Consider the following 22,807-nt stretch of genomic DNA (forward strand, 5'->3'; position numbering starts at 1 on the left):
TCTTCTACTAGACAGTGATCTTCTCAAAGAAAGATATTGCGACATATTTATCTTTGCATTTCCCAAGTTGAGCACAGGGCCTGACACACAGTAGGCGTTCAAAATATTTATTGCTTGAATAAAATAAATAAATGAAGCTTCTTCTACTGATTTGTCTTCTATTACAATGATACATTTATTGTATCTGAGGTTAACAACAGCTAGAAAGTGAACTTCAAAATAAAACCAAAAAAAATGTCAAAAATCAATTAACCAGAATTTATTTAGGACATGCCTATCATTGCAGTGTCTACTTTCTCCCACAGGTAGTTTCTTTCTGAACAGAACTTCCAGTGTAGGTAATAATGTTACATGATGGACTGAGTGGCCCGAACAAAGTGACACTGAGATAATCCTTAGTTGGATATCTTCAGGAAGCAGAAGCCAATAGAATTACAAAACGTGTACAGACCAAGGTGCTAAATGCCTTGTGAACACCAGCATCACTGTAGGTATACTGATGTTAATGATATATGTCAATATTACATGTCTGTTATCTCCTACTTCCAGGTGTTATGTCACTCATTTTTTATTCGGCCAACAAACGTGTTTTGAATGCCTAATAAGATTCAGGGACTAGACTTAGTGTGAGAGACAAAAGGGGATATCCTAAATGGACATAGTCCTATACTAATGGCAGATCCCATTAATGTAAGCTTCCTGGAGCTTACATTTCAGGGAGATGGCAAGTAAACTCAAAATTACCCAAATAATCACCCAATTACATTTGTGAAAACTTTATGTTGCAAAACCCACATTGTCTCATATATGTATTTAACTAGGGAACGTAAGCCTTTTCTGTGTCTAAAGTTTTCTAGGAAGTTGATAGATGAATATATATTTCCTATGTCAACAAGAAAAGCCACTTACTCCAATTTCAGTTTTGGAATTTCTACAGAATCTCGGGACTTTTTTCACAATTGGGAAATACTTGTAATGAGAGAGGAGACATTACAACTGATGCCATAAAAATAGAAAGAATTATAAAAGACTAAAATGAACAATTATACAACAAATTGGATAACCTAGAGGAAATGGATAAATTCCTTGAAACATACAACCTACCAAGACTGAATCATGAAGAAATAGAAAATCTGTATAGATCAATAAAGAGTAAGGAGATTGACTCAGTAACCAAAGATCACCCAGCAAAGGAAAGCCCAAGACCAGATGACTTCATGGGTGAAGTCTACCAAACATTTAAAGAATTAACATAGATCCTTCTCAAACTCTTCCAAAATACTGAAGAAGAGAGAATAGTTCCAAATTCATTTTATGAAGTCAGCATTACCCTGATATCATAGCCAAAGATACTACAAGAAAAAAAAGATACTATAGTACAATATGCCTGATGAATATAGGTGTAAAAATCCACAGCAAAATACTAGCAAACCAAATTAAACAGAACATTAAAAGGATTATACCCCACAACAAGTGAAATTTATCCCTGGAATGCAAGGATAGTTCAAATATACAAATCAACAAACATGATACTCCACACTAGCAGAATGAAGAATAAAAATCATATGATCATCTAAATAGAGGCAGAAAAAGCATTTGACAAAATATAACACCTTTCATAATAAAAACTCAACAGATTAGATATAGAAGAAATGTACCTCAAAATAATACAGGCCATATATGAAAAACCCACAGCTATCATTATATTCAACAGTAAAAAGCTGAAAGTTTTTCATCTAAGATAAAGAGCAAGGCAAAAATGCCCACTCTCACCAAATCTATTCAATATAGTACAACAGTACCAGTTTATCTGAGAGGGATAAGTTCTAAGACTCCCAGTAGATGCCTGAAACTATGGATAGTACCAAACCCTATATATACTATGTTTTTTCGTATACATTTCTATCATAAAGTTTAATTTACAAATTAGGCACAGTAAGAGATTAACAGCAACTAATAATAAAATAGAACAATTATACCAATATACAGTAATAAAAGTTACTGTAGATCTTAGCTACCTCAGCACACAATTTTATCTTTCCTTATTAAGTTGAGAACTTTTCACTTGAAAGAAGCACTTTACAGCTTTTCTTTGGCATATTTGAATTGCCAGCATTACTGCTCTTGCACTTTGGGGCTACTGTTAAGTAAAATAAGGGTTACTTAAACACAAGCATGGCAATACCATGACAGTTAATCTGATAACTGAGAGAGCAATTAAGTGACTAATGGGCAGGCAGTGCAAACAGTGTGGATATGCTAGAAAAAAGGAGGATTCATGTCCTGGGTAACATGGAGCAGGAGGGCATGAGATTTTATCAAGCTACTCAGATCAGCATGCAATTTAAAACTTATGAATTGTTTATTTCTGAAATTTTTCATTTAATATTTTCAGAGTGTGGTTCACTGGGGGTAACTGCAAGCATGGAAAGAGAAACTACAGATAAGAGAGGACTACTGTATTGGAATGCTAGTTAGAGAAATTAGGCAAGAAAAAGAAATAAAAGGGATTCAAATCAGAAAGGAAGAATTAAAGGTATCTCTGTTTGAAGATGACATTATTTCATAGGCAGAAAACCCTAACTCCACACAAATGCTGTTAGAACTAATAAATGAGCTCTGTAAAGTTGCTGGATACAAAAATCAATATACAGAAATCAGTTGTAATTCTATACAATAACACAAAAGTACATGAAAAAGAAATTTAAAAAACATATGCATTTACAATAGCATCAAAAAGAATAAAACAGTAATAAACTTAATCAAGGAGGTGAAAGACTTATACACTGAAAATTATAAAACATTAATGACAGAAATTTAAAAAGACACGTAAATGGAAAGACCATCCATGTTCATGGATTAGAAGACTTAATATTGTTAAAATGTTCATAATACCTAAAGTGATCTAAAGATTTAATGCAATCACTATTTAAATCCCAATCATATTTTTTACCAAATTAGACAAACAATCCAAAATTCATATGAAAGCTCAAAATAACCAAATCAATCTTAGGAAAGAAGAACAAAGTTAGAGACATCACACTTCCTGATATCAAAATACATTACAAAGCTACAATAATTAAAACAATATGGTACTTGCATAAAGATAGACATATAGATGAAAGGAACTGAATAGAGTCTGGAAATAAACCTACATATAAATGGTCAACTTATCATTGAGAGGGTGCCAAAATATACAATGGGGAAAAGATAATCTCTTCACAAAATAATGTTGGGAAAACTAGATATCCACAAACCAGAGAATGAAATTAGACCCTTATCTTATATCACATGCAAAAATTAACTCAAAATTGGGTAAAGACTAAACATAAGACCTGAAAATTCCTAAAAAAAAAAAATAGGGGAAAAGTATCATGACGTTGGTCTTGGCAATGATTTCTTGGATATGACACCAAAGTGCAGGCAACAAAAGCAAAAGTAGACAAGTTGGGTAACATTAAACTAAAAAGCTTCTGCAGAGCAAAGGAAACAATCAACAGAGTGAAAGAGTAACCTAAAGAATGGAAAAAGAAATTTGCAAACCATATATCTATTATGGAGTTAATACCAAAAATATATAAGGAACTCCCATAACTCAATAACAAAAATATATAAATAAATAACCTGATTAAAAAATGGCTAAGGACTTGAATAGACATTTCTCCAAAGAGGACATTAAATGACCAAGAGGGATATGAAAAGATGCTCAACATCTCTAATCATCAGAGAAATACAACTCCGAACAACAAAGGGATATCACCTCATACCTATTAGGATGGTTATTGTCAAAAAAACCCCCCACAAAAACAAGGATAGAGGAGTGATGTCAGAAAGATGGCCACAAAAGATGTCCTTCATTCACATCTTCCCCTTAGCAAAAACAATTAAGCAACCATCCATGGACAAAAATGCCTTTGTGGGAGATACAGGATCCTACCAGAGAGTTTGAAACTCCAGTGTAGTCCAAGAATGAGAGCTATTTTGAGAAGACAGGCCTACACCAAAGTGGCTGACTCAGAAACAGTTCCATAGCCCTGAGAGTTTGGCAACAGCCCCTCGTGTTTCTATTACCAGCACCATACGCTAAGAGACCCAAGAGGAGTCTCACCTATCTGTGTGTTAGGTAATGAACAGACAGACCTTGGTCCTAGCTGCAGACCTTGAAGTACCCCTGGAACCAGCTCCTGCCCCTCTCAGCCAGGCTCTGGGAGCCTCTAGAGAACACTGAATTACACAATAACCCATGGATGAAAGATCCTTTGTGGAAGTCTAGGAGTCCATCAGAGAAGTTCCAGCATACCAGTGGAGCCAAAAAAATTGAGATTTAACATTTGCACAGGATAAGAGGAACAGTTTGAATTTATGCGTGTTACTTTTCCCTCAAGAGAGCAGAGCTCAATGCCAAGAGATCCCTTAGTGACCCATAATTTCTCCTGTAGGGAAAGTGAGAGTGTGTGAGTGAGTGCCTGACTTCCCCAGCTGTGAAAGATGCTGCCAAAGAGGAAAGAGGCGCATTTTTCTCTCACTTCATCTAGAGTACTGAGTCATGACATGTACAACTAAGTGGAGTCAAGTAGCTAGGAAAAGAGAAGCCAGGCTCAGAAAGGAACATATCAAGAGGATGTGAATCCTACTATGTGAGTCAGGGAATTCATCAGGAAGTCTGTCCATGAGCGAATGAAGACGCCTCACCTCTGGATACCCCCGGATGGACCACAGGCACCCACAGTGCTCTGGCACCTCAGCCACACACCCCACCATGCCATGGCTGACTCCCTGCATGTGCTCTTGAAGACAGCAAGAGTGAGCTTTTGCAAACAGCTAGTGAGCATGCACAGAAAGGTGGCCCAAATCTGTGGACCTGGAAGAGACTACAAACTGGAGCACTTAGCACTGACCTTGGGAAAGCAAAGGGGGGGTTATCAACACACAGCACAGCTCTGTAGGATCGAGAGAAGGTATACAAGCTTAAGAATTCTGTCACAAAAGGGAGCAAGAAGTGTAGAGAATGCATATTGATAGGTCAGAGAAAACCTCAGAATTCCTGGCAGGGCTGAAGGAAGGTATTTCTCTTCTGAAGTCAATCAGTAAAGACTGGAGAAGATGAGTAATATTTTAAATGCATAGATAGCAACCAAACACTTCATGGAACACGAAAAATGCAGGAAACATGACACCACCAAAAGAGCACAATTTTCCAGTAGCTAACTTCAAAGACATGGAGATTTGCAATTTCCCCAGTAAAGAATTCAAAATAGCTGTTTTAAAGAAGCCCAAGGAGCCACAAGACAACACAGAAAAATAATTCAACAAAATAAGGAAAACAATATATGATCAAAATGAGAGTTTAACAAAGAGATAGAAATCATAAAAAAGAATCAAACAGAAATTCTTGAGCTGAAGAATACAGTGCATAAAATAAAAAATGCAATAGAAAGCTCAATAATCAAATGAATCAAGCAGAAGAAATAATCTGTGAATTAGAAGACAGGACCTTTGAAATTATCAGAGGCAAAAATAAGAAAAAGAATAAAAGGAATGAAGAAAGCCTACATGATCTATGGGATATAATCAAAAGAAAAAATCGGAATTATTGGAGTCCCAGAAAGATAAGGGAGAGAGAAGGGGTTATATAAAGCTTATTTAAGAAATAATGGCTGAGAACTTCCCAAATCTGGGGAGAGATTTGGACATCCAAGTGCATGCAAGTCGTAGATCTCCAAACAAACTCAACTTAAAAAGATATTCTCCAACATGAATTATAATAAAACTGTCAAAATAAAAGAAAATAGATAATCTTAAAAGCAGCAACAGAAAGGGAGTTTGTAACTTACAAGGGAACCTGAATAAGGCTATCAGCAACTTTCTCGAGACAAACCTTACAGAATAGGACAGAGAGAGAGATTATTTTCAAAGCTCTGAAAGAATAAAACTGCCAAACAAGAAGCAAGAATACTTGAGATAGCAAAGTAATCCTTCAGAGAATTTCAGAGGAAGGAAAGATAAAGACATTCCTAGACATCTCAAACAAAAGCTGAAGGAGTTCATCACCTCTAGACCTGCTTTATCAAAAAACGCTAAAAGGAGTCTTTCAAGCTGAAATGAAAGAATGCTAACTAGTAACATGAAAACACAAAAACATACAACACACTGGTAAAGGTAGGTAAATATTCAAATTCATAATACGCTAATAGTGCAATTTGGTGGTGTGGTAACTATTTATCTCTACCATAAAAGTTAAGAACAAAAGTTTTAAATATAACTATAGCTACAATAATTTGTTAATAAACACAAAATATAAAAGAGGGAAATTGTGACATAAACTGTGACATCAGCTTTTTTATGTGATTAAAGTTAAGTTGTTAGTGTAAAATAGACAGGTATATCTATAAGATGTTTTATGTAAATCTCATAGTAACCACAAACCAAAAACTCACAGTAGGTACACAAAAGAAAAAGAGAAGGGAATCAAAACATACCACCAGGGAAAATCATCTATTCACAAAGGAAGACAATAAGAGAGGAAGAAAGGAACATGAGAATTACAAAACCACCAGAAAATAATTGACAACATGGCATTAATAAGTCTTTACCTATCACTAATTACTCTAAATGTAAATGGATTAAATTCCCCAATCAAAAGGCACCGAATGACTGAATGGATAAAAACCAAAACCCAACTACATGCTGCCTACAAGAGACTCACTGCAGCTTCAAAAACATACATAGGCTCACATGAAGGGATGATCAAAGATATCCCATGCAAGTGGAAACCAAAAGAGAGCAGAGGTAGCTATGCTTATAACCAACAAAATAGACCTTAACTCAAAAACTGTAACAAGAGATAAAGAAGGCCATTACATAAATGATAAACAGGTCAATTAATCAAGAGGACATAAGAATCATAAGTATATATGCACCCAACATCAGAGCACCCAAATATATTAAGCAAACATTAACATATCTGAAGGAAAGAATAGACAACAATACAATAATAGTAGGGGACTTCAATGCCCCACTTTCAACAACAGATAGATTATCCAGACGGAAAATCACTAAGGAAACATTGGAATTGAACTGCACTTTAGACCTAATAAACCTAACAGACATATAGAGAACACTCCTTCTAAAGCAGCAGAATACACGGTCTTCTCAAGGAAAAACAGAATTCTCCAGGAGAGGTCATATAATAAGACTGCAAAAGAAGTCTTAGCATAGTTAAGAAAATTGAAATTGTATCAAACATCTTTTCTGACCACAATGGCATGAAACTAGAAATCAATAACAGGAGGAAAATTGGAAAATTCACAAATATGTGGAAATTAAATGGTACATGTCTGAACAACCAATGAGTCAAAGAAGAAATCAAAAGGGAAATCAAAAAATATCTTGAAACAAACAAAAATGGAAGCATAACATACCAAAACTAATGGGAAGCAGCAAAAGTCATTCTGAGAGAGAAGTTATAACAACAAATGCCTACATTAAGAAAAAAGAGAGATCTCAAATAAACAAGCTAACTTTACAACTCAAAGAACTAGAAAAAGAATACACTAAGCCAAAAGTTAGCAGAATGAAGGAAATAACAAAGATCAGAGCAGATATGAATGAAATAGAGAATAAAAAAAAAAATAGAAAAAAATGAAAGAAACTAAAAGCTGCTTTTTGAAAAGATAAAATGGACAAAACTTTAGATAGATTAAAAAAGAGAGAGAAGACTCAAATAAATAAAATCAGAAGCGAAAGAGGAGGCATTACACTGATACCATAGAAACACAAAGGATCATAAGAGACTACTACGAACAATTATACACCAATAAATTAGACAACCTAGAAGAAATGGATAAATTCCTAGAAACAAACAACCTACCAAGACTGAATCATGAAGAAATAGAAAACCTGAACAGACCAATAACAAGTAAATACATTGAATTAGTAATCAAAAGAATCCCAGGAAAGGAAAGGCCAGGCCCAGATGGCTTCATGGGTGAATTCTAACAAACGCTTAAAGAAGAATTAATGCCAATCCTTTTCAAACTCTTCCAACAAATGGAAGAGGAAGGAACACTCCTATCTCATTTTATGATACAGGCATTACTCCAATAGATGTTAGAACTAATAAATGAATTTAGTAGAGCTGCAGGTTACAAAATCAGCATACAGAAAGCAGTTGCATTACTATAAACTAACAACAAGGTATCTAAAAAAAGAAAGAAAGAAAACAATCCCATTTACAATAGCATTAAAAAAAAAAAGCAATACTTAGGAACAAATTCAACCAAGGAAGTAAAAGATCTATACACTGAAAATTATGACTTTCATGAAAGAAACTCTAGAAGACAGAAATAAATGGAAAGCTATTCTATATTCTTATATTGGAAGAATTAATATTATTAAAATGCCCATACTGCCTAAAGCCATCTATAGATTCAATGCAATTCCTACCAAAATTCCAATGGCATTTTTCACAGAAATGGAAAAAACAATTCTAAAATTCATATGGAAAACAAAAGACCCCAAAGTAATCTTGAAAAAGAACAAAGCTGGAGGCATAATTCTTTCTGATTTCAAACTATATTACAAAGATATAGTAATCAAAACAGTATGATACTGGCATAAAAATGGACACACAGAGCAGTATAGCAGAATTGAAAGACCACAAATAAACCCTCACATATACAGTCAGCTAGTAGTTGTCAAGGAAACAAAGAATACTCAAGGGGGAAAGGATGCTCACTTCGATAAATGGTGCTGGGAAAACTGGGTAATCACATGCAGAATAATGAAATTGGACCCCTATCTTACACCACTCACAAAAATTAATTCTAAATAGATTAAAGACAAACATAAGACCTGACAGTGCAAAAATAATAGAAGAAAACACAGGGAAAAAGCTTCTTGACATTGGTCTTGGCATTGATTTTTTGGATATGACACCAAAAGCACAAGCAGCAAAAGCAAAATAAGTGGGATGAAATCAAGTAAAAAATCTTCTGAACAGCAAAAGAAAAAATCAACAAAATGAAAAGGCAACCTATAGAATGGGAGAAAATATTTGCAAACTATCTATCTGATAAGGGATTAATAATCAAAATATATACAGAACTCAGATAACTCAATAGCAAAAACAAACACACAAAAAAATTTGATTAAAAAACGGGCACAGTTCTGAATAGACAAGTTTTCAAACAAGACATATAGATGGCCAACAGGTACATAAAGAGATGTTCAACATCACTAATCATCAGGGAAACACACAATGCAATGTCACCTCACACCTGTTAGTATGGCTATCATCACAAAGATAAGAGATAACCAGTGTTGGTGCAGATGCGGCAAAAAGGGAACACTTGTGCATCATTGGTGGGAGTGTAAACTGGTACAGCCACTATGGTTAACAGTCTGGAGGTTATTCAAAAAATAAAAGATAGAACCATCATATGATCCAGCCATCCCACTTTTGGGTATATACACAAAAGAAATGAAATCAGGAACTCAAAGAGGTATCTGTACTCCCATGTTCATTGTAGTTAAGATATGGAAATAACCTGTGTCCATCTATGGATGCATGAATAAAGAAGATGTGGTAAATATAGAAAATGGAATATTATTCAGTGATGAAGAAGAAAAATTCTGACATTTGCAACAACATTGATGGACCTTCAAGGTATTATGCTAAGTGAAATAACTCAGACAGAGAAAACAAATACTGTATAATATCATTTATATGGTGAATCTAAAAAAGATGATATCTTAGAAACAATGAGTAGAATGGTGGTTGCTAGGGGCTGAGGGGTGAGAGAAATAGAATGATGTGTCAAAGGGTATAAACTTCCAGTTATAAGATGAATAAATTCTGGGATCCAATGTACAGCATGGTGACTATAGTTAACAACATTGTATCATACACTTGAAAGTTGCAAAGAGACTAGATCTTAAATGTTCTCATACACACAAAAAATGGTAATTATGTGAGTCAATGAAGATATTAACTATCCCTATTGTAATCATTTTGCAATAGATACATGTATCAAATCAACATGTTGTATACCTTAAACTTACACAATGTTATATGTCAATTAAATTTCAATGAGCTGGAAAAAATAAAATTTTTGCATCATATTCATAAAAAAGGTTGGTTTGCAGTTTTATACTGAGACACGGACAGCAACCTATGGTACACTCTACACAAAGCAGATGGAGTAATTTAAGTAGCACTGGGATTACCTGGTCTTTAAAGATTTGAAAATATTTTTGTGTGAAGCCATTTAGACCTGGCATTTTTGTGTGTGTGGAGTGCTTTTTAATAACTATACTTTATATTGCTCCTATGATAATTGGTCTGTTTAGAATTTCTCTTCTACTAGTGTCAATTTTGGCAAGTTTCATGATGCATTTTTGTTTATTTCTCCTTATAATTCTTGCTGAATTGCTTTAAAATTGCTAATGCTATGATATTTGGTGCATAAATACTCAAAACTGGAGTTTTGGTTATGATTTGTACTCCTTATGATACTATAAAATGCTCGTATGTTTCTAAAAAAAATAGCATTGGTGAAGATATGGAGAAATTGGAACCTTACACAATATTGGTGGAAATGTGAAATTGGTGTAGACACTATGGAAAACAGTATGGAATTCCCTCAAAAAAATTAAATATGATTTAGCAATTCCACTTCTGAGCATATTTTCAAAAAGAATTGAAAGTAGAATCTCAAAGAGATATCCACACTCTCATGTTCACAGCAGCATTATTCACAATAACCAAGATATGGAAAAAAACTAAAAGTCCATTGAGGGATGAATGGATAAAGGAAACATGATATATACATATATACAATGGAATACTATTCAGTCTTAAAAAAGATAAAGAAATCCTACCATATGAGACAACACAGACGAACCTGGCAGACATTATGCTAAGTGAAATAAGCCAGACACAGAAGGACAAATACTACATGACACCTTTGACTATTTTACATACTTCACATAAAACTCACAGAAATAGAGCATAGAATGTTGCTTTCCATAGGCTGGGCGAGTGAGAAACGGGGAGTGGCTGTTCAACAAGTATGAAGTTTCAGTTATGCAAGATGACTAAGTTCTACAGATCTACTGTACAACATCATGCCTGTAGTTAACACTACTATTTTGTGCACTGAAAAAGTTTGTTAAGAGGGTAGATCTCATGTTAAGTGTTCTTACAATAAAAAAAGAAAAGAAAATACTTATAAATTCTGATGAAAATCATTAAAACTTTATACATATAATTTTGAAATTGAATTAAAGAAACATTTCAAAATCTTAAGAAAATAAGAATGAATGTTTTCTTTTGACAAAGTCCATTTAATTTTTATGTTGAGGAAAGTAATATTTAAAAATTAATATAAACTTATTCTTAACTTTCCTGAATAGCACATGATATTATATTTACCTGTGTATTCAAGGTGAAATCCTGCAGCAGAAACGCTGATGTCTGATTGAAAATTTAGATATAGATTATTAGACGTACTATTCAAAAGATGGGGTATTGTTGTTCCTGAAATGATAATTGAAAAGGCAAGTAAATGACCACAGAATAAATAGTAGAGAAAACTAAGTTAACTTACTCAGACAATAGATTATCACAAAAATTATGTATTAGTCAAGTGTTTTTCAAGAATTTTTAATAAAAATATTTCTCCCATATTTCTCTTTCATTTTACTGTTCTATCTCCAAGGAGATAGACCGTTGAGATCAATTTAGATTGCTTCCTAAAAACAGCAGGAGCAAAGAGATCCAGTGAAAATCAAAGCAGTAAATTTTACAGGTCACCTAAAATAAATGTTTTCAGTTTCCTGTGCCCTTTATTATTACATTTTAAATATATCTATATATAGCTATATAGAGACACAGATGTTCTATATCAGGTCAAGTACCTTGATGTTTCTTATACTTTGATAGCAAAGCTGGTAGTTAGCATTCGAAAGATCTCCATTATAAACTAGTGTTAGCTTTGTCTCTCAGCAAACACATAGGAAAATATGAAATATCTGCTGGAACCAATTACTTCTCAACTATATGACACTGAGTAATAGTTCATGATTCTTAAGATCTCAACTCAAGCAGTTTCAAATGACAAGCGTAAAAACAACTGTTTTAATTCTATATTTTAAGAAGCATATAGTTGATAGTGTTACGAACATCTTTTTGTAAGTAACTAGTTACTTTACACTTACTTTACACAACTCTGTGGACCTTAACCACTGACTCTTCTACAAAAGAAATCAGGATGAATTCATGACAGAACACACATCTCCATTTTTTTTCTTTTCTGAACTTGCTCTCTGTCCACAGTGTTCTAACTGAAGACAGAGGTAAACAGAAACTCAAAGGTCACTCAACCTGCCTTTAGGATCTTAGTGATTAAGAGTTCTGGCTGTAGAGCCACACCAGCTGGGGCCCAGTTTCATTCTAACATCAGCTGTACAACCTCGGGCAACTTGATCTCTCCAAGCTTCAATCACCTACCAGGACTGCCAGTGAGATCAAACGAGCAAACGCACAACAAGCTTCACACAGAGCTAGCACTCAGCACTCAATAGCTGTTGATCACTTTTATCAACTTCATTGTTGTATTTATTATTAAGAAGCCATTACACTTAATCTATTATAAACAAATGCATACTTAAAATTTTATGAGGTTTTTTCCAAGAAAGACTTTTATCTAAATCTATATCTACAATATTTTTTATGCCTAAACCAAATCACTCCTACTTTAGATATTTCTTCTTTCATTTCCTCAATGGTGATGCGAAAAATTGGTTATCATACTCCATTTAAAAAGCTATTAATAACTTAAAACCATTCCAACATTTCAGTATATCTGAAACGCATAAGTTAATAATTTAGCTATGTTCATATTTCTAGCTTTAAAAAGTAAAATTAAAATTAAAGTAAAAGTTTAGTTAAAAATAAAGTAAAACTTCATTTCACCTTTTATATGCTGAAAGAAACTGTTAAGATTATAAATTACCTTTAAAAACCTTAACAAATTGTGAAGACTTCTGGTCTTGGTATATGTATACATATTAACTTTATATAATTTTATTCATTTCATAAAAAATAATTGTGTCTTCCCTATATTCTCACTTAACAGTACCTGGTAGCATTCATGATTTTGTTTTACAGTCTCCATAGTAATTTTAATGGCTGCATAACATTGTATTGATATATCGTAATTACCAAGCATTGTGTAATTTTTAATTATTATTGCTCATCCTTTTTTATTTTTTTTTATAGTTTGCCAAGCTTTCCCTTTTAGTAAGTTTTGTTTTATTTTGTTTTTTAACTTGCGTCACTCTAATCCCAGCCCAGGAGGGGATTTCAGAGGTAGGCCTTTCCTTTTTCGCTTTTTTCTTTTTTTTGCTGGGAAAGATTCCCCCTGAGCTAACATCTGTGGCCAATCTTCCTCTCTCTCTCTTTTTTTTCCTTCCCCAAAGCCCCAGGACATAGCTGTATAACCCAGTTATAAGTCCTTCTAGTTCTTCTATGTGAGCTGCCCCACAACATGGCTACTGACAGAATGGTGCAGTTCTGTGCCCAGGAACCAAACCCAGGCCACTGAAGCTGAGCATGCGGAACTGTAACCACTAGGCCACCAGGACTGGCTCTCTGCTTTTTTTTTCTAAGGGAAAAGGACACACATACTATTCCTAAATGACAGCTCAACTGAAAATATTGCCATTAACATAAAAGCATCAATAAATAACTACACAAATATAGTAAGAATATATAGCAAGGTTTTAAATAGGAATTTCATTACCTTTAAAGCCTTTCAAACTTATCACCTTGTAATTTAGTTCATTGCATGTAGTTTATAAAAATTAAATTAAAAGCACCAAGTAATGTATTCCTAATTCTAACTGTGTTTTAATTAAGCTCAGCTCTCTTATTTACCTGAATAACTTCCAAGTCTTGGAGCATTGTTGTCTCCCCCATCATAAAAGTCCAGAGAATCCCAATTATGTTCTGTAGCAAAGCTGACAACTTGCACCTGTAAAATAATAATTACTGGTAAGAACACATATTTCTAACAAGATAAATATACTGTAGTCCACTTATCCTCCCTAGAAAAAAGAACTCAGGGCCCGGCCCCGTGGCCAAGTGGTTAAGTTCATGCGCTCCACTTCAGCAGCCCAGAGTTTCACCAGGTCAGATCCTGGGCGCGGACATGGTCTCTGTCATCAGGCCATGCTGAGGAGGCATCCCATATAGCACAACCAGGAAAACCTACAACCACAATATACAACTATATAATAGAGAGCTTAGGGAAGAAGAAGGAAAAAAAAATATTTTAGCTCAGGTATCACTCTTTAAAAAATAAAAAAAAGAGAACTCAAAGCCTAGAACATATCATTGTGGCCCCTCATAGAAGGATTTTAACAGAATGGATCTTTGTCATTCTGACACTGGCCTACACGAGCTGACTCGTAAGAAAAGCCTGTGGGGCACCCAGCAGTGTTCACTACGGCTATAACATTGAGAATGTCTGTCACCATCTCAGACCATTCTCTTTATTAAAAGCTTTGGGTTAATCTAATGCCAGTGCCAAGAATCTGAATTCATGTTCTAAAAAAGTGGTTAAATTTCACACTTTGGAGTGTCAGATTCTTGTCACCGATTGAGTTTTCTCATTTGATTTCGTTATTAGCAAATAACCAGATTTGTGGTCCACAAGCATATATACAGACCTTATAATATATACTTTTAAAACTAGGTTTACCTGGATACATTTTATTTTTCCTTTTTTTGCATAACCTTAGCTCAATTTCCTGTCTTTCTTTTATTTAAAGAATTTTAACTTTATTATCCCTTATGCACATTTATAATAGGTCTCAATATGGATGACTAAAAATGATTTTGTAACTGATTTGGGTACATCTTTTAAAGATTATTTTTATGAATGGACGTGTAATAACTAAATCACTGTGAAGGTCCCTAAAGTTGATAAGAGAAACAGTGGAGTATCATGTGTATTAAATTTTATTTAAAGAAAGAGGCATGTGTTACTTTGTCGCACTTCACTTGGCACAGCTTGAGCTTTTGCAAGAACCCACAGGACCCTCACAATTGTGGATTTTATCCATTTTTTCTCTTTGTTTATTACATATTTTATAGTTTTGGAGAAGGGAAAGGAATAATTTTATTAAAATAAATTTATTTTACTTAGCTAAATTCTGTTATAAATACAAGCACTTTACTCATTCGCTAAATAATTATAACAATTGCGTTCATTAAAAATATCTTATCCACAAAATAGTCCATCATCATTCTTCCATTCAAGTGAATGCTGGTGCCTCTTTTCCAGGGGTGAGTGCCACATGGCAAGAGATACCCTGCCTGTGTGACAGGCACTAGGCCCAATGGCAATGTTCCAGGACAGGAAGACTTCAGTTAAAGCTGTCTGATTGTAATATAACCACCACCTCCTTAAATAATATCAATTCTCTCTTCATAGCTGAATTTCTCTTCCTTTCAATTCAGTGAAAGAAAAGATCACATTCAGCTTAAAAAAAAAAAAAAGGTAAGAATTCACATAAGAGTTGACATTTTAGATAAGTAAAATGTATTGAGAGGTTTTCCACAGGAAGAAATTGAGTTAGTAAAAATGCAGAGCAGGCAAGCCATGAGGTGGATTTAGTGAACCATCAGTAATCCAATTTAGCCACAGTGGAGGGTATTTACATGAGAAGAAATATGCATGTAAAGTTAAAAAAGCAGAGAAAAGTTAGAAAGAGTGGAGCTTAGTGCATAAATACAAGAGACATTAGAGTTAGAATGCCTGGGTTTGAACTTCCTGGCTCCCTGTACTCACTGGCATGTAACCCTAGAAGAGATAGTAATCTCTCTATGGTTGTAATAAAGCTATCTAATTCATAGATTTGTTTTAAAAATTAATTTCAGCTGAGAGTAGTGCCCAGTGTAGATTTAATGTATCTTAGCTAACAGAGACATTGAGAGAGACAGACTATAAAGACTGAACACCACCATAAAATTATGCAAATGAGGACTATTCCACTGAAGGTTCTAGAAGGGAGGTAAAAGGAGCATAATCAGGACTGTACTTTAAGTACAGAACTGCACTGGGTGAAGAACACAAAAGTGAAAGGACAACTTTAATGTCTATTTCAGTAGCCCATGTGAGAAGCAATGAAGAATTAAAGTAGGTTGGACGCAGGAATAGTAGAAATGGATAGCAAGATGTCATGTGTGTTGCTATAAAGAGATTCTCAGATGCCACGTGTGTTGCCAAAGGGGAAATTAGTAGATTTCATGTGATTTGAACAGGGAAAGGAAGGGAGAGGGAAGATTCAAGAGAAATTTGTCTTTTCTTCCTGAGTTATTGAAATCAGAGGGACAGTGAGAACAAAAATGTAGACAACTTCAGGAAAACCTATCACCTTGGTGAGAGGAAGAAAATCTGTTTAATTCTGGATGCATATGGATAGCCAACTGAATAATGGCTTCCAAAGATAACAATCCTAATCCGTAGAGGCTGTAAATATTGCCTAATGTGGAAAAAAGTTCTTTCAGATGAGATTAAACTAAGGATCATGAGATAGAGAGATTATCCTGGATTATTCAGGTTGGCCATAAAAGTAGTCATGAATGTTCTTATAAGAAAGATACCAAGGGACAATTGACACAGACAGAAGAGGAGAAGGCAAGATGACCATGGAAGCAGAAACTGGAGTGATATGGCCAGACACCAAGGATTGCTGGAAGTCACCAGAAGTTGGCAGATGTAAGGCAAGGATTCTCCTCTAGAGCCTGGGCAGGGGAGAGAGTGGAGGGTGGGAGCACAGCCCTGCCAGCATCTCTGTTTCAGCACAGTAAAACTGATTTGGGACTTCTGGCCTCCAGTACTGTGAGAGAATAAATATCTGCTATTTTCAGCTATCACATTCATGGTAATTTGTTACAGCAGCTACAGAGAACTAATACAATTTGCCATTAGGATGCTGGGCAAATTGTGACTGTAGTCTGACACAACAAACACATACATGATGTGAAAGACTCAAGTAAATGATTGAGGACCCATTATGACAAAAAGCCAAATGAGACTCAAGTGCAACATTTAAAAAGAAGCAGCTACTGATTCAGTATTCAGAAAAACTTTGCATTAGATGGAGCTGTCCATCTTGGCAACAGGATAGCTTTATGAGGTAATGAATTTCCACTCATTAAAACCAGATATCCCTCATACAGACATTCAAATCCCACTTACTTTGTTTGGAAGATTATGTTAACTCATGATCATCATTCCATAAATTGACACAATTAAGTAACCCAACAGTTTTTTCCTATGGTTCATCACATAAAGATTACTCTTTGCTTCATAACTCTGCTACTGTTGAATATTGAATATACTCATTTGGAATTTTCTCTGCAATATACTTTGCTAAAATAAACAGGCAAATAAATGAATGTGTTCCTCCCAACAAACTTCTCACGTAATAATAATAATACAAAAAACTGGTCTGTTTGCTGAGGTTATTTCCAAAGGATGCTTAATCATTGTACATTATGTATAACTTTTTCAGCATTCCAAATATTTCTTCTTCCCTTCTTTCCACCAACGGTTATCCCATTTCATCTCATATATGATTTATTGGATATTCATATAATTCCTTATTCACACACATATTCAGCCTAACAGAGTAAAATAAAATAAGCATTGCTTTAAATCTGGTATACTAGCCAGGTACTTTTAGGTGAAGTTAGTAAAATTTCAAATATAAGTTATATATTACATACGTGTGTGTTATAGAATTTCCTACGATTTAATGTTATGTCTAAATTAGAAGACATATGAGGTTAATTAGAAAAAAGTGCTTGTAGTTCTTTAGAGTATTTAAAATGAAAAGTTCAACATGCTTCACACTCTATATTTTGATAAATGCTCTTCTAAACTTAAATTCTGTTTTATAAAGTGCAATTATTAAACAAAATGCTTCCTTGGTGAAAGATTTTATAGTGGCATTGATATAAGTGTCCAGTTTTGAATAGCGTTTGGCTAGGACAAGTGATATACAACATACTTTTTCTGAAATGTCTTATTAGCTCATCATGCTGTGTTAACTCCTTAAAATACAGTGATGCACAGCATAACGATGCTTCGGTCAATGATGGACCACATAGACAATGATGGTCCCATAAGATTAGTACCATATAGTTTAGATATGCAGTAGGCTATACCATCTAGGTTTGTGTAAGTACACTCTGTCATGTTTGCATAATGAGAAAATTACCTACCAATGCATTTCTCAGAACGTATTCCCGTCGTTAAGTGATGCATGACAAGTCCAAAACTTCACTGCTTGTGGAAGTATTCATTGAGTCATTTTAAAAATATTTAGTGAGCATATTCTGCCAGGCACTGTGCTAGTTGCAGGCAGCAGACTCGGTTACTGCCCTCATGAGCTTACAGATGATTAAGCAAGTAATAACAGTAAAATGTGATGAGTGTTATGATAAGGAAATTACAGGGATCTATGAGAACATACCGCATGGGCACTTAGTCATGTCTCAAGTTCATGGAAGTTCTTCCCCAAGCACTGTTTTAAGTTGAAACAGAAATGAGTAAGAATAAGCCAAATAAAGGGAGATCATGAAGAGTGTTGCAGGCAGAGGGAACAACATGTACAAAGGCCCAGAGGCAAGAGAGAGCCAAGCTCTTATAAAGAACTAAAATAGTGTGACTAGAAGAGACAAGAAATGAGGAAAAAGCATAAAAATATAATTAACTGTGTCAAGGAGTTAAGAATATAGGGGACAAATGAGGTATTGTAAGCAGGAAAGTGATAGTATTAGATTTTTATGTTTAGAAGGTTACTCTTTGCCTTCAGAGGAATAGATTGGAGGAGACAAAGAACCTGGGCCAGGGACGGCGACCACCTAACCTTGTGAAAGACAGATCTGACATATTTTGTTGTTCAGAGTAGGGGAGAAAAATCAAGATTTCTGGCTCGTGCAACTGAATGGATGAGGGGCTCATTCTGAGAGAGAGCACGCTGGGCAAGATCCACAACTTTGCGAAAAAATCACGGTCAGTTTTGAAGAGATTGAATTTGAGATGCCAGCAAGAAGTGTAGCTGAAAATGTCCAGTGGGCAGTTGGATATATGGCACACAGTTTAGGTGAAAGGTCTAGACTAGATATTTGAGTTTAGAAATCATAATTTATTCAATCTTTTATTTAAAAAAAAGAAACATTTTCTGATTGTCTACTATGATTTATGTCCTAGGCATCATCGGCACTAAATGGTAGCTGAAGACATGGAAGTTGACAAGGTGGCAGAGAGAATGGTGTTAGGTGAAATGAACAAAGGTCACAGAATTTCACAAGCATCATATTTGATGAGTTGAAGAGGAAGAGGAGACCATGTTCCTAGATGTAGAAGCAGAAGCCACAGATGCAGAAAAGAAAACAAAACAAAGTGTAAGAGAATATTAGTGCTATGGAATGCATTGTTAGGTAATTTTATGAAGCATAATTACCTTCCATGGAATGTATACTGACTCAGCAGTAAAATACCATCATTTTACCCAGAAATCTCCTTGTAAAACAGAGTAACTGGTCAAATTGCTCCCAGCAAAAATTGTCACAATTGAAATAATATGGTAGATACTATTTATTGTTTACAGAACACCGTCCCTCTTCCTTGCTAACAGGGAACTTGTTTTGTTCAGTTAAATGAGAGCTGTGTACATCAGAGGAGCATGGGCCCCTTGCCTGATCCAGGCAAATCTTAGATTAAGATCAAACAAATCTTAACATAGATTTGCTTGAGTCAAATCATAGTAAATCTTTTGTTATTGCCCAGTGTATAGCTTAGGAATGGATATATTGCAATGTTATTCAATAGGACAGGAGGGAAAGTCTGCTGGAAGGTTTCTTGAAAAATTCTCTTAACTACTATAAAAGTTCATAAGACAGAGACATTCCAGTTTGGCTATTGGCCATTGCTGTGTAAGGCTGTTATGCCTAGAGCTTTTGCAGCCATCTCAACATGAGAGAGCAAATTCAAGAACTAAGCCAACATGCTAAGGATAGCAGAGCAGAGAGGTAAAAAAAATATGGGTCAGAAATGATACAACTGAGCCTCTGAAATAAACAACCCTTGAGTCATCTTACCCCAAGATTCCACGTTATGTGGAGCAACACCTTTCTCTTACTGCTTATGCCACCTCGAATTGGCTTTCTGTTATATGCAGGTGAAAAAATTAATAAGTATCCTTCTAATTAAATTCAACCATGTCAGTCAAAAGCACTGGCTAAACATTTAGAAATAATGTGCATTCTGTCATCTCTGAAAAGATTAACTTCAAATATACAATGAAAAGAAGAAAAATTTAAATATCCTTACTTGAATGCCAGCTCCTTCTGGCACTGTGATCTTCCACACACAATTCAGATTGTTGTCATAAGGCTCAGGGTATCCAGGAGACAAAATAGTCCCTTTGCGCTTAGTTAAAATTCCACCACAGGGCACTGAAAGTAAAGCAATCCAAGAGAGAGTTAATTCTAATGCAAAGGATTAAAATAAGAGAAAAGGTCAGAGATAACAACTTAGACAGATACTAGACTTGCAAACACAACCAAATCATACTGTTTTTTAGAACTCATAAGAACAAAGAAAATTGTCTTGCTATAGCATAAAAACTTAAAAAAATAATTAGACAACATTAATGGATAACCTTACAATGGCATATCTAAAATCACACTATAATTAATTCAATAATAGTATATCATTTGTACTATATAAATAAAAGTGTGTTGACACATTTGCATTAACAATTGTTCACATCTAGATATAGAATATTTTGAAGAATTATTTTATTTTTTTACTTTTCTCCTTAATAGCATCCTTTGAGGAGTAATAATGATGATGATAATTATATTATGATCATACATTTATATAGAGCCTACTATTTGCCAGGCACTCTTCTAAGCACTTTACATATTTTAACTCATAAAGCCTCCCAACAATCCAACAAGATAGGAATAAATATTCTCCTCATTTTACAGCTGAGAAAATGGAGTCACTAAGAGATTAACTAACTCGCCCAAGATCACATAGCTAGTAAGACATGGAGATGGGATTTGAATACTGGTAGTTTGGCTCCAGGGTCCATGTTCTTCAGTGGAAGGAAGATACTCAGTATGGTACCAGTTTGGTTATTACCAGTACAACTACTATAAGAAAGAATAAACATGTAGACCTGCTCTGAAGTCAACAAAGGCTTCTATCAATTTTAAAAGGTACTAATCTTAAAGTAAAATTTTCACACCACTAATAGTATCAGCTCGGTTCTGGGCATGACCTAACTTACAATTTTAAATACTGTGTGATGTTGGACATGTTCCTTAAACTCTCTGATATTCAGATACCTTGACTGTGAAATGGCAATGCAATTGTTTCCAAAGAGTTTTTATTAAAAATATATAGATAGGATAATGTACATAAAGAAGCTAGCACATTACTTGGAACACAGTAAGAAGTCAATAAATTGTACTTCCTTTTGGGGCAACTACTGTTATTTTAGGTACTAATGGCACTGTGATCCTTGGGCATTTGTCCTAATCTGGCTATAACTGTAAGATATAAGGGTATATCTTTTGTAACAATAATTTTTAAGTTAATAATACAGTTTTGTACTACTTCCAAAACCAAATGCAAAAACCTAGGGCAATTACTCAAAAGAGTTCTGCAAACTCTTTTAATAGTGTGACAATGTATTTTTAGAAAAAGTCATTTTGCTGTATTTTCTTATAAATCTGTGTTATTGGGTTTACACAAATTCAGGTTAAATTGGTCAGAAAGAATTTACCTCCTTCAGAAAGAAAACTAACAGTTTTGCATGATTTAAGAATAGCATGCCAGGAGCGCAGAAAGAATTGTAAAATAGAGATTCACCCCAAAAATAGGAGGAAAAAAGTGATTGATGAAGTGCTGATCCTGAGTTGTAAGAAAATACTTCACAGATGCTCTTCCTCTCCATCTTCACTGTCACCAGCCTACCTCATTCTCATTTTTTTCTAGATTGCTGCATTAACCACATCAATGGACCTCACTATGGCTGGTATATTTTCCATGTAATATGGTCTCCATATTACTGTTAAAATGATCTTTCTAAAATTAAAGTTTGATCATGTTACTTCACTGCTGAAAGTCCTTCAAAAATCTTCCCATTGCCTTAATTCTGCAGATGAATATAGTTAATTGTGTTAGCCTCTAACTACATCTCCAGGCTGATGTGTACCCATAATTTCCCAATACTTCACCATCCCAATCCCATATCAGAGTCCAGCCTACTAAACTATATATTCTCTGAATGCTGTGACTTGGTACGTCCTTCTCTCACCTAGCCAACACCTACCATCCATGGACATTCAATGTTGATGCTACCTCTTCAAATCTTTGCTGACTCCATTATGCAAGTGCCCCATAGTTTCCCATAGCACCAAGTGCTTTCCTGTACAGCTCTGTCATTGAATAGCTCACGCTGCTTTCATATTCTTTTTTTTTAATTGAAGTATAATTGACATACAACATCATATTAGTTTCAGGTGTATATCACAGTAATTTGACGTTTATATACATTATGAAATGACCACCACGATGTCTAGTTACCATATGTCACCATACAAAGTTATTATAGTATTGTTGACCATATTCTCTATGCTGTACACTACATCTCTATGATTTATTTAGTTTATAAGTTTGTACTTCTTAATCCCCTTCACCTATTTCCCCCACCC

At 34.6% G+C, this 22,807-nt stretch overlaps 1 protein-coding gene across 7 annotated transcripts in view; it reads right to left on the reverse strand.

Annotated features, from left to right (window-relative positions):
- Positions 1-22,807, reverse strand: part of CSMD3 (CUB and Sushi multiple domains 3) — a 1,172,992-nt gene that overhangs the window by 135,081 nt on the left and 1,015,104 nt on the right. For all 7 annotated transcript variants that reach the window (XM_070630871.1, XM_070630869.1, XM_070630875.1 and 4 more), the window contains 3 exons: positions 20,412-20,536; positions 13,940-14,036; positions 11,435-11,539 (listed from right to left, as the gene is read on the reverse strand). In XM_070630871.1, coding sequence (XP_070486972.1) covers positions 11,435-11,539; positions 13,940-14,036; positions 20,412-20,536 — 327 coding nt within the window. The remainder of the gene's footprint in view (positions 1-11,434; positions 11,540-13,939; positions 14,037-20,411; positions 20,537-22,807) is intronic.

Source organism: Equus przewalskii, chromosome 8, assembly GCF_037783145.1.
Source record: "Equus przewalskii isolate Varuska chromosome 8, EquPr2, whole genome shotgun sequence".
Lineage (NCBI taxonomy): Eukaryota > Metazoa > Chordata > Mammalia > Perissodactyla > Equidae > Equus > Equus przewalskii.